The 16,902-nt window shown below is 38.4% G+C and overlaps 1 protein-coding gene and 1 long non-coding RNA gene across 2 annotated transcripts; one reads left to right on the top strand and one right to left on the bottom strand.

Annotated features, from left to right (window-relative positions):
* On the top strand, nt 4,520-14,974 carry LOC110395567 (nephrocan-like). The gene is made up of 3 exons (XM_021390141.1): nt 4,520-5,209; nt 10,137-11,038; nt 14,247-14,974. The coding sequence occupies exons 1-3, from the start codon at nt 5,021-5,023 to the stop codon at nt 14,692-14,694; spliced, it is 1,539 nt and encodes a 512-aa protein (XP_021245816.1). The 5' UTR covers nt 4,520-5,020; the 3' UTR covers nt 14,695-14,974.
* LOC110395568 lies at nt 11,112-16,836 on the bottom strand. The gene is made up of 3 exons (XR_002436455.1): nt 16,321-16,836; nt 14,399-14,583; nt 11,112-14,274 (listed from the first exon to the last, which is right to left on the bottom strand). It is a non-coding gene; the product is annotated as an uncharacterized LOC110395568 (long non-coding RNA).

The raw sequence follows: 16,902 nt of genomic DNA, 5'->3' as shown, positions 1-16,902 counted from the left end.
TCAAAGTACGGGAGGAATTCTGAGATTATAAAGCTAGAGTTTCATGTCCTAAAATGGAGTCGTTTATGATTAGAACATGCTTTCCGAAAGCATCCTGGAGAGGAGGAAGTTATCCACCCCCGCTGAAACTTAAAGGGAGATAGATTTTTAGTTGCCATTACAGAAAATTTCTGCTAACAACACTGAAACCTTTTATATGTTTATATTTTAGATTATTCCTTCTTTGCAGGCTCAGGGAGGCTGCCTTTTACAGTCAGCACTGTGACTTCATGGGAGCAATGAATAGCTCACACCTATTCTGAGGGAGCATTCATTCCTTAGTGACCCCTTTACACAAGGCAATTTCTACAAGTCTCTTCTTTGGTCATCTTTTCTTTTTTACAGCTCTTACTGCAGTCTTCTTCCCATATTTATTTCTACATATCCACTTAATCTCATTATGATTTTCTTTTAAAACTTTTAAAAATCTGTAAAGCATGTGCTAAAAATATTTGGCTTTTATAGCATGGCAGTATGAAACCATCTTTTTGTGCACATGGTGGGTACAATTTGGGAAACTGCTGTTTCAGACTCCTCCATGCCTCACAGTTTCAACAGCAGACAATTTTTATACAATTTAAGCTCTGTTCTGGTCCTGTTTGGTGAGCAGTTAGCAGCAGACTCTTCTTAGTGGTTAAAGATACCCACAGAAACTGGGAGAGCCCATGCTAGCTCATCTCTCATAGGCCTCTGAAAAGCCCTTGCAGATTACGGTTGTTAACTTCTGATCTGAGTCAGTTTTGTATGAGCAAAGCACTAGGAAAAGAAAACCTGAGGTCACAGTATTGATTGCATGATCCATCTCTGCCACTTTATTTTCAGGCACCGTCTCAAATAAGGTAATTAAAGATCTATACAAAAAAACTGGTGCGTCCAAATTCTAGGTTGAGAATAAATTCAACCATTTTATCTGCCCTCTTTATCCTCCACTCTTTATTCCTTTGGGGACTGACTTGGTTTTTTCAATCATTATTGGCAAAAACAACAAAAGCTAAAAAGCTTTCATCATACCAACCTGTGCTTTTGTTCATTTGTGTGACATTACCTAAACTGATCTCCTCCAGGTGTCTGCCTCAGTTACATCTCATCTTGGATGGCATTCCTCAGCACTATCATAAAGCTGGCAGAGTCTAAAACTCTTTGATATGTGAATTCTTGTTTAACAGAGTTTTGTTTCTTTTCAATAGACTTTGCTGTGCTAGTTCCTCGGGAATGCACAGTCACCATAGATAGGCAAAATGTGAGAAATTCAGAAGGGGCTATCACCTTCATCTCCTTTATGTAGCCAGCTACCTACTTATTTTGTGGAGGAAAAATCTGCTTTAAGACATTCAGCAGCTGTTCCCAGTGTATGAAGATGAATTTGCCTGGAATTAGAAAGCACGTTCTTCACATACTATGAAAACAGATAATAAGCATTTCTACAAAGTTCTTGGCTTACAGAGAAGATTGAGACATCATTTTCAGACAAGCCTCTGATTGTCTTTGTGAAACTCTACTTGCAGTTCTATTTTGTATGAATAAATCAGTGCTGATGAATTTATAATCTTCATATTTATTAGATATAATCAAATTGCCTGGAATGCGTCTGGTTGACATTCTTAATTCAGTGTGATGCTCTGAGGGTCTTTGTTTAAGAAACATTTCTGAAAAGTGGTGGAAATTAATTCAACAGATGATTAAGGGAAACACAATGTTTTTAAAAACAATGTTACAATTGTTTCCCTTAGCAGGTCTATCCATGCTGGGGAGAAGAGTTTGATCAGAGGTAATCTTTGTGGCAGACAAACACCATTTGTTGTCTCTATGAAAAATTATTCTAAATCCAAGTTAAAAACCTCCAGAAAAAAAAATACTTATAAATTCACACGTACTCCATAGCAGGCACTTGATAGCATATGGCAGCTAAATATGCCAAGGATTCTTTCAAGCATACGCCACCGCTTAGCAGCTCCCAGTTGCCAAACTACTTGTGTATGATGTCCCCCAGTGACCCAGCTGCTACCCATACTCTCTGCAGCTCTCAATCCCATCTTTTCTTGCAGTATCTCCATTCCAAAGACAAGGACCATGCTGACTGAATGAGCTTTGCTTTCCCATGTCTTCAGTGCTAAGTCTGCACATTTCTTTATGTAGTTTGTACCACCATACGCTTTACAAAGCAACTTCTATGAGCTGTTTTCCCTCAGAGATTTCTAAACACTTCAATAAACAGGGTTTTGAAAATTCATTCTTCTGATTTTAATGCTGACTTGATTTTCTATGATTTTCTGAAGGTAATCTCGGTTAAATATGCAAAAATCACGTCTAAATATAAATATATGTGCTTCTGTCAAACTGACTTTGGTGAAGAAAGAAAGGGCCCAAACATCAGTACTGTGGAAACTGAAATCTTGTATGAGGCAAAGCTTGCACAAAAAGATAGTATTATTTTTATCAGATTAACTGATACATTTGAAAAAAAAATCCACCACCACCAAAACTTTAAAATCACGCAAGCACCTCTTCAGATCCAAAATACAAGCAGCAATAGTGAAAGATCTTCCAAATTCCATTAACTCAGCTCTGCACAGGAATCCCTATTGAAAAGTGTGGGGAATTTGCATCAAAATTGGATGAGAAATGACCGCAAGTGATTTATTTTTTTTACTGTGTCCTCACAAATCTGTGCTACCCATCAAGCCAGCCATGCTTCCTCCATATCACAGACCCTGGATTGGTTAGTTGGTCACATTTTTGTGTAGTTCACATATTCCCATTAGGCTTTCGCTCACGCAATCCTCTGACTCCTCATCAGTTCTCTTACCAGCAGGTTGGCCAGAATCAATCAAAAAACACAGCACATAGTTTTGTGCAAAAGCAAAGGCATTGGCTCTGCTGGACTTGTGTCAGCATTTGCAGAAAACAAATGGAATAGTATCATCTTTCATAGCTCTCCCTTCAAAATACCTAGCTGCTCAAAGAAGACGTATTTCAAAAACTAATGGATCCATAATATTATTCCTGTTTAAGTCATTGCTGTTAATATCACATATCTCAGGTAGTAAACCAATGAAAGTTCCTTCAGTGAGTTTGAAAAGATCAAGAATACAGCGGCTGCTCAAAAATGTGAAAAGCCGACAGTATGGCACCGTCCTGTGGTGCTACCTTGTAACTACAGCGGCAAATTCCGACATAGGTTGAGTCGCTTCAAATTTACAGAATAGGGAGGGATGCAACATATGACTCTTATTTAAAGGCACTTTCAGAGTGACTCTGCAGTACTCTAGAGCTCCAAACTGTAAAGCATAGGGTTTGATCTGAATTACTTTTTGAAGATGTTTCTGAGGAACACAAATACCTCTATAAGCTTCTGAACATTACTGTCTTAGTGACCTCTGTACTTACACTCAAGTCAACAGACAAAACAGGAGCAAAGTCTGTTCCAGGGCATGCTAAAACATACCACAAGTATCTGTCAGAATGCAAAAAGGTTTTACACTTCTGTCTGGGTACTTTGTCTCTTCTAGACTAAAAACAGCTATCAAACACATTGAGATATGTTAAAACACTTGCTTTAAAACACCATTGCAAATCCTGCTCGCCCACTCATTTTTTTTTTGCAGCTTATCAAGACGGCGTAAGTCAGGCAGGATTTTTCTCCACAGACTGTTAAGCATGCCAATTCAACAGGTTGCTTTAGGAACAGGTTTTCGGCTCTTGCTGCTTGGTTCTGCAGGCACTGGGTTCTGTACTTGCAGCATAGGGGATAAAGGAGACAGAAAGATCTCTGGTAGGGAATATGGCAATTGTCCAGAATAAAACCAACTGCATCAAATAGGCATTCCTATTGAAGGCTGTCCCCAGTTCAGTTACCCATTTGTCAAATCAACTTGACATCATTTTCTGTTGGAAAAACAACCAGCCTCATTCTGAATTCAAGGAATAGGATTAGCTACTTCTGAAAATATGATGGAGAGGATGGAAGGAAACAGGTAACAATACAAAGCACTGTGATGAGAGAGCAGAGTTTCCTCAGTGCACCATTTTGTATGTTATAAATTGCTGAATAAGAAAGAAAAACGCAATGAAGATTCCTAAAAGTATAACACGTCAAAATGTAGCTTCTCAAAACTTTACATCACTGGCTAGCACAGCTAATAGATACATAGAAAAGCACTCATAGTAGAGAAAAAAGCCATGAGGGAAACATCAGTGTTCTCCACATGCCATCAGGTGCATGAGTCTTATCTTACTGATCGTCCACTGCTTGATTTACACTAAATGCTTTCAAGTGTTTCACATTTGTGATTTTCAAATACAATAATAATTAAACTTTGATTTCTACGAATTACACAACACAGGTAACTTAGATTCTTGTACAATCTTTAAAAAATGTATACCAATCAACAGCACTCAGCTGTATGGCAGATATTCAGAAAACTAATAGAATGTTTTAGTTTTAAAATAATAGCTGCCTCGGTTTTTTTGTTTGGTTGGGTGGGGTTTTTTGGGGGTTTCTTTTTTTTTTTTTTTTTGTCTGAACAATGCATGGAGAGGAGTGAAAAAGCTTCTATGTTGATTGTAGTTATTTTTTACTGTTTCTGATGCTGGGTCACAGAAGATACAAAGGTTTTACAGCCCCACTATAAAACAGCTCTTTATCTTTTCCCTGCTAATTCTGTGGTGGCACGTTTAACAAAACTAGGAAAGTGGAGATAATATGGATGTTTGCAGATTAAATGTCAGGTAATAAATAACACTAATTTCACATACCTGCAAATGTAAAGACAGCTTATCACTGTTTCAGTTTCTCACTCTTTGTAATGCCTGCCAACATTTTAACCCAGGCAAATTACGGTATTGTTTTTGCTGTTTTTTCACTGGGATAAAATACACAGTTGTAATATCCTTTTATCAGATTTCATGGTATAAAAAGGACCTTGGTGCTTAATTCACACTATGTGGTGCTGAGACAATTTCAGACCTCCTGTTTTGGAAGATGCATTTATCCTACCTTTTAGTCTTCCTGTTTTGTTCTCATAGTGGTCTGAGTACCACTTGCCCAAGAAGATGCAGCTGTGACCCTGTCCAGTCAGTGCAATGCTACAGAGCTACAGAGATCCCCAGGGAGATTCCTTTCACTACTAGGAGGCTCTACATCAGCCACAGCAAAATTAAGCAACTCCAGGTAGGAAAAATTCAATAGAAATACTATATATGATGTGCTGTATCTGAAAGTCATTTTTCCCAGGTGGTGGACTTCAGAGGGAAAGGAAAATCTTATTCCAGGTTCTAAAAGCTGGTAAAATGGTGCTAGATCTGTTTTTTGTTTTAATAACTTGTGAAATACATGTAAATATATACCCATGTTTTTTTTGTATGCAACTCAAAAAACAGTAACTCACACAAGGAGCCAAATGTTAACTTGTTTTTATAGGATCAAATAACCATTGACTTCAAGAGTTATTTTTTAACTTGTTGAAAGCTTCTGCTGCTTTTGATGCAATGTAATACTTTTCCATAGCAAACGAAAAGGTTTTACATAGCTAGAATGAAACTGAATTTCTTTTCCCCCTCCTGAATTGCAAGTTCCAGATAAAACTGCTATTCGAAATGACAGTGGGAGTTAGTAATTAAGGCTTGATTGTGCATTTTTAGAGACCAAGGCAGTGTGAGATGATAAAAGCAATACTAGGCCTACCTAGTTTTGCCATCTACCTAGAGCCATAAAAACAACTGTTTTTTCTAACTGAGGGATCACTAAATCATATTATCAGTGCAAGTTATCCATCTGCACTGGACATGGGAGCCATACTTTTCTGTTTTCCATCCTAAAATATATTTATTTAATAAATATAACTTCTATAGGTAGACAGAAGGGAAATATAACCGCCTGTATTATGCGTATTTGCTGTATTATACATACTTCTTATGTATCACTTTATTACAAATAGTGAGAAATGTACAGTTTGGGAGAAATACATTTACTTTTAAGTATACTTGTTCTCTTACAAAGAATACATCCTTAACTGCATCTTTGATTTTGTTCTCAGGACAGAACAAAATGGGCTAAGAGGCAGCCTAAGGCAACAGCTGGGATACCTGTTGCCCATTGAGAAACAGCCTGAATCATTTTGCAGTTTAACTCAGTGGAATAGTTTACTTCTCTTTCAGCTGTTACTGTTATCCGTGATTCTCTTATTGTAGTTCACGTACTTACAAGAGTCAAAGTTTATTCCTATGATATAGCTATATTAACGTGCTAAGTGCAATGTGTTAAACTAATGAACTCTTTAATGAATTCCTATGAGGAAACAGATCATCTGTACAAAAGAAAAGTGTTGTACCTGTCAGCTGTTCCTAAGTTACCCTGTACTCACAACTTGAGTACTATGTTCAGTTTTGGGCCTCTCACTACAAGAAAGACATGGAAGCCCTGAAGCATGTCCAGAGAAGGGCAATGAAGCTGCTGTGGGGTCCGGGGCACAGGTCTTATGGGAGAACCAGGATTTTTTAGTCTGGAGGAGGCTTAGAGGAGATCTTAATGCTCTCTACAACCACCTGAAAGGAGGTTGTGGCGAGGTGGGGGTCAGTCTCTTCTCCTGTGTAACTAGCGATAGGATCAGAGGAAATTGCTACAAGTTGTAGCAGGAGAGGTTCAGGTTGAATATTAGGAAAAGTTTCTTCTCTGGAAGAATGGTCAGGCACTGGAATGGGCTGCCCAGGAGGGTGGTGGTGTCACCATCCCTGGAGGTGTTCAAGAAACATTAAGATGTTGTACTAAGGGACATGATTTAGTGGGGAAATATTGGTGGTAAGTAGATGGTTGGACTAGATGATCTTGGAGGTCTTTTCCAACCTTGGTAACTCTATGATTCTATAGTAGTAAAGTAGCCTTAGGTTCTGTCTAGAAAAAAAAAGGCAGGTATTTGTTATAAAGCATTCAAACGTTGGTTATAAGTGAATAGAGCAGCAGAATAAATGTTTTGTGACTGTTCAGGGCAAGCAAATGGTGTGTAAAACCATCTAAGGAAAGAGTTTTTCACTTTATACATTAATTTAACTGAGCAGTCAGTATGTCTTCTACTATCAGCTTTACTCTGACAGGAAATAAGTCATTTTATGCTATTTGCCTGTAATTATCTAAATTCTTTACTTAGGATTAAATGGGGTTTTAAAATAGATTTTTTCAGTCTTCTCTGACAAATCATACTTTTGATTTCCTGACATTGTAAATACATATGCTTAATTTAACACGGCTGAACAATTCCATTGGCATACATAATAGTGTTTGTAGGAACAGGTTTTGATTTCTGCTTGTAAACTACATATCTAGAAGTGCGAAGGGAACTCTATAGTTCTTTGTCGTCCCCCCCCTTTTTTTAGCGTGTTTGATTGTTTTGTTTTTGTTTTTCCTTTCTTTTTAATTGCTTCTTTTACAGCATCTTAGAAAAAAGAAAACACTTTCAAAAAGAAGTTGAATCTAAGCCTAGACTTTTCACAGCCGACCTCCATCAGGCTTTTATATGTAATTATTCACATATAGTATGGTTTGGCAACTAGTAGCCTCAGAAGAATAATCAAATATTCTCTCAAACTGAGCACTACTTACTTCTGGACTTTACAGTGGTTAACATTAAAACGGTAAAGAAATTGAAAAGAAATGAGGAGAAGTTTATATGTTAAATACTTGACAGGGTTGGTCACCATTAAAAGACTAACTGGGTTTTTTGCTTTTGATATTTTTACAAACTAGGTGTTGTTACAAACAGAGTTTGTAGTAACAAAACTAGACTGCTTTTAGTATCTTTTCTCAATGATTTCCATATCCTTCATTTGAACAGCAACTATAAACTTTTTACTCTAACTTTAACATTTAGTTTACTTCTAGCTATATTAATACATGCTTTTTATCTGTTAAAAGAAAATTGCCTCTTTGGCCCACACAATAGGTAACTTCAAGGAACTGCTTAAAACAAACCCCAGTTCACAAAGCCTGATGAAGCCTACCAAATAGGTGGGAAACAGAAACTATAGTAATCCACATTAAGAAGCCTGACATTCTTCAACACAGAATAAATGTCTGTACATGGACCTTCACATAACTCTCTGCCACTTAATGAGATGAAAATTAAGCCTCTTAGAGATATACAGCAATCAACTGAGTGAAAACAGGAAATACTGCTTTTGAACTTACAGGAGAAAATGTGTTTAATTTATAAAGATTTGCATTTGTTTTAATTTCCTCAGTATTGTTTTATCGCTTACATCTGATGATTCCTTTCTGCCTTTGAGCAATGTAGTTCATTTCTATGGGGCTTCTCATGAGAACCTTTGCAAGATGGGCCTCCTAATGATAATCAAAACTGAACATACAATTCTACAATTGTTATTTAGAAAATTAATAAATATACGTGTATCTCTAAACTGCAATTATAGAAAAGCAGACAATGGCCAGCTTTCTTATTTACTCTTGAGATTTTTTTCCCCAGTGGAAGTAAATTCCCTCATTGAAATCTAGTATAACTGATGGAGAAACCTGAATCAATAGAGGTTCTGTATCTATACTTTTCTACTAACTACAACAAGTATTGCAGTGTTCAGAAAAGACTTCACAAGATGGAATGAAAGACAGTTGAGAATACCGAAGCAAAATGAAATTCAATTTTTCTTTCACAGCTATATACGTTCTAATTTTAACAGAAAATAAAATAGTGAGTCTATGGATAAGCTGAAGAGATACAACTCAGAAACATACAAGAATTGGATAAATGAAGCAGGAAGGAATATTTTATGTCACCTTCCTAAGTTGATGAAAGATACACAGATATGATAGTCCAATGTGTACTATCAGGATCATAGAACAAAACTACTATGCAGAACATAAGATGCAATGTGATTTATATTGTCTTCCTTGCACATTTGTCACTGGGATTACACAAGCTTTGTAGGGTCTCTCAATGAGACTAAAACATGCTGGCAGCTAATAACCTCAAGGGAAATAGCATGCAGACTATAATGTTAGTTTAGCATCTGCTACTGATGAGTACTGATGCTTACCAGACACCTGAAGGGAAAATAGAAGAACACACCTTCCTGCCTCTTCTGTGCAGAACACCTGTTCATCTTGCTCTGAGCTTTCTATGATTCCTTTATAAATGAATTTTTAGAAAACAAGCACACAGGCCAATGGGCAGCATTTCTGAAAATTCTGAAGTGCTGTTTAAGTAACTCGTGTTCTGACAACCCCTAGATTCACCCTCATTCCATTCTTCCTCACTTCTTGGCTTAGAGTAACTGCCAGATTCATTCATTTCTTAACCTGAGACACAAGATGGCATGTTTGATAAGCAAGCAGGTTCCAACAGAACAGAAAGGAAAAAAAAAAAACAATTAGTATGCCTCTATATATAATGGTCACAGTCAACATCTAAGTTTCATTTAACACTACAAAGCATCTGTTTATTACTAAGTAACAAAAAACTAAATTGTTGTAAAAACAATTTGTTCCACACACGTGATTTTCAGACCAAACTGATCTCATACTTTGATCTCATACTTTTGGATTGGTCATCTCAATATGGTGAGGTTTTCACTTTAAAAAAAAGAAGAGACAGTGGAGAGGATGAAGAAATATAGGTTTAGTTTTCTGCCAACAATTCATAGTAGAGAGGTGATGGCCATGTATCTGGGGAAGTAATGCTGCAGTAATGATATACAGAAATGGCTGTATGATAAACACAAACCTGCATATGTAGCAACCACCTACTCACTGCAAGGATTTCTGCCACTGGTGACATTAGCTATCTATTTTACAAAGCCTACCTGCCAGGCAGAAATGAAAGGAATATTCCTTCTTCAAACCTGTGTGTTTGTTCAAAACCAGACACAATATGGACTTAAACAACACAATTCCAGAAACATAAGTAAATATGGGCAAACTGAAAGTACCTATAGTAATACCTCTTTTATTACTGCTCCATTTCTCTTAGTTTCTTATTCTATAAGAACATACAGTAGCAATGGTCAGAGCATCCAGAACAAGTAATCTGTGAAGTGATTCATAAATACTGCATACTGTCACATGAATTATTTTTATCTTTTATCTCTTTAAGATTACTGACTTCAGAAGAATGTTGGCCCTTGAAGAGCTAGTCCTGTCATGCAGTGGCACAGAATCAATAGAAAACAACACTTTCAGAGCTCTGAGCACCTTGAAGTCCCTGGAACTCTACAAAAATCAGCTAAAGCAAATACCCATCTTCCTCCCATCTGGCCTTGAAATTTTAAAACTCGCCGATAATTCCATCAACACTTTGCACTCGACTGATTTTGAAGGTTTGGTAAAACTAAGAGTGCTTGATATCAGGAACAACTTGATTGCAACTCTGCCTTCGAGTGCATTTTCTTCCCTTTGCAATTTACAGAGTCTAATTCTGGATGGCAACAACATGGAAACTGTGTCTGCACCACTTAAGCTTCCAAGGCTGACATATCTGAGCATGGCTGACAATAAACTAAACTCTTTCCCAACCAGCTTCTTTGCATCTTTCGGAAATCTACAGTTTCTCAGTTTAAGCGGAAACTTTCTGACAAAAGTGCCCCTTGACCTACCTAAATCCTTGCTGTCACTAAAACTAGAGAAAAACCAACTCAAAACAGTAAGACTTCGAGACATGAAACATCTAGAAAACTTGTCTGAGTTCTTCCTTTCAGAAAATCAGCTGACATCAGTAGACGGTGCCCAGCTCCTTCCTAATTTAACAACATTGGAGCTCTCTAAGAACCAGCTCCAGGCTCTACCGCTCAGGCTGCCAGGCAGACTGCAGAAACTTGACTGCAGCAATAACCTGATTCAGAGGGTGACAGCGCAAGAATTCCAAGGACTACAGGGCCTGAAACACTTGTTTCTTGACAACAACGCTGTCAGCATGTTTGAGGCAGGCGCTCTTCAGCAGTGTGTGCAGCTTTCTAACCTAGCACTGGAACAGAATCTCCTTATTTCTATCCCACTGAGGCAAGTGATTCTGAGGATAGCTGGTTCACAGATGTCATCTCTCCATCCTTAGATTATGAGAATGAGAGCCAAAGTGAAAAAAATAAAATTGCATTCAGACCTAGTCATAGTGGAAGTCTATCCATACCATAAACCATCTGCCATAACTGGAACTAATTAGCACTCATTAGCTGTTTTCATTATATCTGTCATCCCTGGTGATCCTTCTCCTTTCATATTTCTCTGCCAGTAAGGCTGCTTTATTTAATTAACACATTAATAAGAGGAATCTGCTAGGAGAGTATAACAGTGATTATAGAGAAGGTATCCTGCTGCTTAGATTTATCTTCTCCAATTACACAAAATTAATAAAGCATTCAATAAAAAAGAAAGATAGCATGTTTTAAACTGAAGTTTCCACCGAATCACATAGTTTATTACTGTTAAAATATTAGGATTTCAGGAGCTGAGTCTGGTCTAAAAGAGTATGTTCTTCAGTGGATATTATCATTCCTAACTTCATTAAATTCACACATTATAAAGTTCTCAGATTGCTTATAAAGTCTCCTGCTTCAGGCTATAAGCAAAATTCCAGCCAAAGCAGCACAGAAGAAACAGTCACTGGGCACACGCTATTCCTTAATGCCTTGCTCACAGTGTTGGTCCTGGCCATTATCAGAGGTGGTCTGGCCTGATATAAAATGGCAATTTTGTTATTTCAAAAAGCTGTGCAATTAGATGGCATAAAAATAAATATGTCATTCTCTTAACATCAACTTCTCTAACACAACTACACTATTAAGCTCTGTTTTCATGGCTTGTGGTCAGTTTTAACTGCCCAAATAAATAATGCAACAAAATTTCAATTCGTTTACCATGAGATCCTTTAGCATTTGAATCTATTTGGTTGAAGCCTTACAATCAGAAAGTGATTTAGTGGTGTATAAATATTTGATTTCAGTTTGGCTTGACAGGAATGCTTAATGCTTTCTAGTTACGTTAGGATTGTCCAATCCATCTTATTTTACAACCCTCGTAGTCAAGGGAATTAACAGGAAAGAGTTCTCTATTAGCCTCTAAGAAGTACAGCTTTTAGGGAGAGATTGGGTCTTTTATTTTCAGCTCAACACAAATTTCAAGGAGAGGTTGTAAACACAAAGTAGGAAAGAAACGAGGAGAAGTAAAATCTTTGTACTTAATTCTTGTGCACCCATGTACCTAATCTATTTGTGTGTGTCCATACAACTACCTGTTGATCACCAGCTAGTCGCATGGACACAAAGAAACAAAAGTATTACTACTGACAGAACTACCAGTCACCAGTATCACAGGTTAAAGAATATAGTTAATGTGGCACCATTAATGGGACTTAGCACTTGTTCAGCGGGAATCAGGAAAAAGAAAGGTTCTTTCCTTTTTATTCAAAAGGTAAATAATGACATGAAATTTTCTCTAGCAGAACACAAGTCCAAGTTATTTCAGGTCTCATAGAGAAAAGCCCAAACTCCAGAAAATCTTGCGGGGAGTGAGTGGTCAGAATGCAGGAAAAGACTGATGACAGTCTCTGGAACAGCAGCAGTATGGTTGTCACGGTCAGCTCCTAAATGTACATGGCTTCTCTGCCAGCAGCAGGATCACACACCACATACTCAAACACAGTTAATTCCTCAAGATCAACAGAACTTGAAGTCAAACAATACAGCTGCAAAGTCCAACATCAGTACAGTGAGACTGTACAGGCTTTAGACTGTAATCTGGATAAATATCCCAAGTGATATCCTATTGCCTTTGACATCATTTGCTCCAGGATTTTACCTTAGAGCACACTTTTTACCCTAGAGAACACCTTTCTCATTACAGTGTCATATTGGACAACTATTATCATCAACTGCAGTTAGGTTTCAAAATCAACACATCGCAGCCACAAGCACTGGTAAGACCAGTGGAATGACTCACCACTTCAACACATAAAATCCTCATCTCACCCAGGGAATAAAGCACAATAGAGAACTCCCTTATTCTTGAAATATTCCCACTGAAGTTGCAGAGTCTATGTAAAAACAGCAACTGCCTTTCAGCCCAAGATGTCAAATTCAGCTTCAAAAAAGACAGCCAGTGAGGATCAAAGTGTACCCTGTTACTAATTCTCAGACATATATCAAATTAGTTCATTGAGATACAGCCAGATCAGCCTTTATGGGCTGTGGGACATTGCTGCTCAATTCTAAATAGTTCTTGGTATTATTATTTATAGTTTGTCTGAGAGTTTTCCTGAACAAGTCTCCTTAAAATCTCTAACCATGATCTTAATCTCATCACCTTGCAAACTAAAAGAGTAAAATGATTTTAGGTTAATTTCAAATTTACTCTATTAAAAACATTTCACACAAATTAACTGGCTTTTCTATTAAACAGTTTTCATTGGCTAGAGCAGGAGAAAAAGAGATTACAAACAAGCTAGACTTCAGAAATAGAAGTCTTATCACACAAATTATAAGACATTAAAACAAGAATGATATTCATCATCTAGTATCATATCTTGAGATCGTTGGCTTTTTTAATTCTTCTAAATACAATCAGTTCTAATTCTCTGAGGTACTATTTCAAAAGACCATAAAAGGCATTTATATTTTCCTTGTTGCAGATTTTTTTAAGAAGTATTAAGTATATCATCAGATGAATTACTTCCAAGTTGATTAACTTTTGAACCTGCTGGCAGCAAGAGAACAAAAAATAGGGAAAAAAAGAAGAAAAATTCTACTTCTAGTAAAAATTTAGTTATGATCTAAAAGACTTTTTAAAACAAATCATACACAGAAGTACTTGAGAGAGTACAGTAGAGTTGCCATGTTTTTCAAAACTTTTGATCTTTCATGCTGCTATCATTTGATCATTGACATGCTTACGGCATTATGTAGCACAAAAAAACATTTTTAAGCTCACTTGGTACTCAGCTGAATATGCAACTTACTACATAGTGAAGCAGGTTAGTATAGGTCAGAACTGCAATAATTTGGGAAAACCACTCAACTGTGCATAGACAGTATTCCAACAACTTCAATTTTAAAAAAAAAAGGACACGATCATTTCAGGACCAGATTTTTTTTTTTTTTCCAGAAGATTACATTTTTGTTAGTTATAGTCTTACTTAATATGCCAGATATGCCTGGGTACAAACAGAATCAGTAAAATGAATATAACAGATTTGTGTTGTTTCATTTTTATTCAGACTTCCAGATACCCTTGCCAGATTGGATCTAAAGGGAAATGACATAGAAGATGTTGGAGAACAAGAATTGAAGGACTTGAAACAGCTTCAGGTCTTAAATTTAAGGAACAACAAGATATCCGCCTTGGATCGCAAAGTTTTAGAGTATTTACCTCGTCTCCGGCATCTCTATTTAGACGGAAACCCTTGGAACTGCACCTGTGACCTTCTGAGAACCAGAGGAGTGCTGATGGCCAAAGGTACAGACGTCAGGGGAGGGCAGTGTGCAGCACCAGCAGAAAGCCGAGGAGAAAGTTGGATGTCTTCCAAAAAGATTCTGCAGCAGTGTGAAGATAATCTGTCTTCCACAGAAAAAGGCAAGGAGGACAGAAAGAAAATGAAAGCCAATGAGGCCGCCAGTGTTGCAGTAAACACAGATGATGATTACTATGATTATGAACTAGATTAACCCCATGGTTAATCTATCATGAATGTTAAAGCTGCCTAGAACTGCCCACCACCACCAGTATCCCCGCTGACAACCAACCTGCTGGGCTGCCATTAAATTTTCCTCTTTAATTTGTACTATAAACATTAATAGCTGGTGACAGAAGGGCTATAATAAGGATGCCGTTATAAACTGAAATCTGTAAAAATAGCATCTGTTTTTCTTTGCCATTAGTACTATGTAGCTTGAGGGAAATAAGAATACAATTACAATCTCTTAGAAAAGCACTCTGTAACTCTGTATGGACTTTTTAAACAGTAAAGCATTCTTACAGTCGCATTTAAAAGAAAGAAAATATAAAACAGAAATAAAATCCTGCAATACTGCAAGGTATCACTACCTGTAGTGTGGTACTCAATATACTTATACTCAGTTCAGGATGGAGAGTTACACTGATGTGGGAAATTCCTCAGGACTGTTTGGAGGTTCTTGCTTTTGAAATGTTAATTTCAGTTTTCCAGAAATGTTTTAGGCAATTTCAAATGATACTGGACTAAATTAACTGAGCTCCAGGCAAAACACAGAGGGCTCATCTTTATCATGGCAAATACAACAAACACAAGAATCAGTGTCCTGGTTAATGAGATTTAATGGTTGTTCCAAAGTTAATTAGCGAATGAAAATGCTGGTGGTCAATTTGTCCCAAATTTAATATTGTAAACAAAAGAAAGGAGATTCTCGGGAAACCATTTTTTACCTCTACCTAGTACTAGGATAAGGCCCAATGAGCCAAGGTTATTGCAAGCATTTATTTTAGTAGCCAATAAATGAACAGACTTCCAAACAGCTCAAGCTGCTGTATGTACGTATACCTTTGGGTTCACATGGAAGTACACACTGCAAATCCCCCTTTCGCTGGTGGAACCTTTTAGACTTTTGCAACACAAAAGGACTTCCTGGTATATGCATCAAATCTGATATACGTGCAAATGTTACCAGGCAGTTCCCAAAGCGCTTGAAAATTAAACAAAATTGGAATACCCAGACCACTAAAACCAGCGAATTACAAACAGTAATCTAAGGGGCTTCCTGGCAGTTCATAAATCTCAGCTGATAAGTGAGGAGTAAGCACACCAGCAAATTACTTTTCAAAGCAAACAGTTTCTATTATTCTTTATCTTCTGTTGGCATTCCGTAACCAAATAATCACTCACATTCATAACGCCTGTTTTGTCAGGTGTCAGAGTACAGCTATGGGGCTACGGCACCTCTCCAAAAGCCATTGACACTTGGGTTTCTTAACACATTAAGCAATGTAAGTTAGAGAGGCTTACATTCAGTTTTCTTTACATTTTAACTTCTGAATATCATCAGCTACAACATCTGTTGGTAGATAAAGATTTCGATGTTTATGAACAGCACAAGCTTCCTAGCAGTTTGAATGTGTTGTTTTGTTGGCTAATTATGGTCTGAGAAGGGCTTTCTCAATATGAAAAGGTATTTTCACACTACAGTACTTTACTTTTCATTCAGTTCTGTACTGATGGCACACCTTCCCCTGTCACTTCAGCCCATCTGCCTGATGACACAGGACAAAGCTGGAAGGCCCTTGCACAACCCGCTGCCGGTGAGGAACGGAATTTGCACCTGCAGGTCCTTGTGCCTATGCGCTGCTACAAGCTGACATGGAAAACCTCTCCGGTACCTCACAAAGATGGAGCCCCCGGGCTACACTAGAAGCAGGCTGTCCCTCTGGCCCCGAACATGGCTGTCCTCCTACTCAGGGCAGCCTGAGTAGCGGGCACTGCCTGCGCGAGAACGAAGGCGTAGAACGAGCCGCTCCGCACGTCTCGCGGGCAGCAGGCTCACGCCCACCACAGCCTACGCGCACCTACCCCGCCACGCCCCACTCGGCCGCCACGGGGCGTGACCGCACCATGCCCCTCCCCTCCGCGCCCCGCCTCTTCCCTTAGGGCCACGTCATTCGTTCGCCGTGGGCGGAAGTGACGTCATCCCGCCGGGCGGCCAACGAGCGCCGCGCATGTGGCGGGGTGAGAGGTGAAAGATCAGGCGGGGCGGCAGAAAGATGGCGCTGCGGGCGGCGGGCGCCGGGCGAGAGACGCGGACTCTGTGAGGCGCGCGAAGCGATGGCGCGGCGGGCGGCGCGCTGCGGCTGAAGGCGGCTATCGCGGGCCGTGCGCGCAGCGCTCTCCATGAGCGCGGTGGGGG

Source organism: Numida meleagris, chromosome 3 (assembly GCF_002078875.1).
Source record: "Numida meleagris isolate 19003 breed g44 Domestic line chromosome 3, NumMel1.0, whole genome shotgun sequence".
NCBI lineage: Eukaryota > Metazoa > Chordata > Aves > Galliformes > Numididae > Numida > Numida meleagris.
Note: the sequence above shows the minus strand (reverse complement) of the source record. Positions and strands in the feature narration are given on the sequence as shown.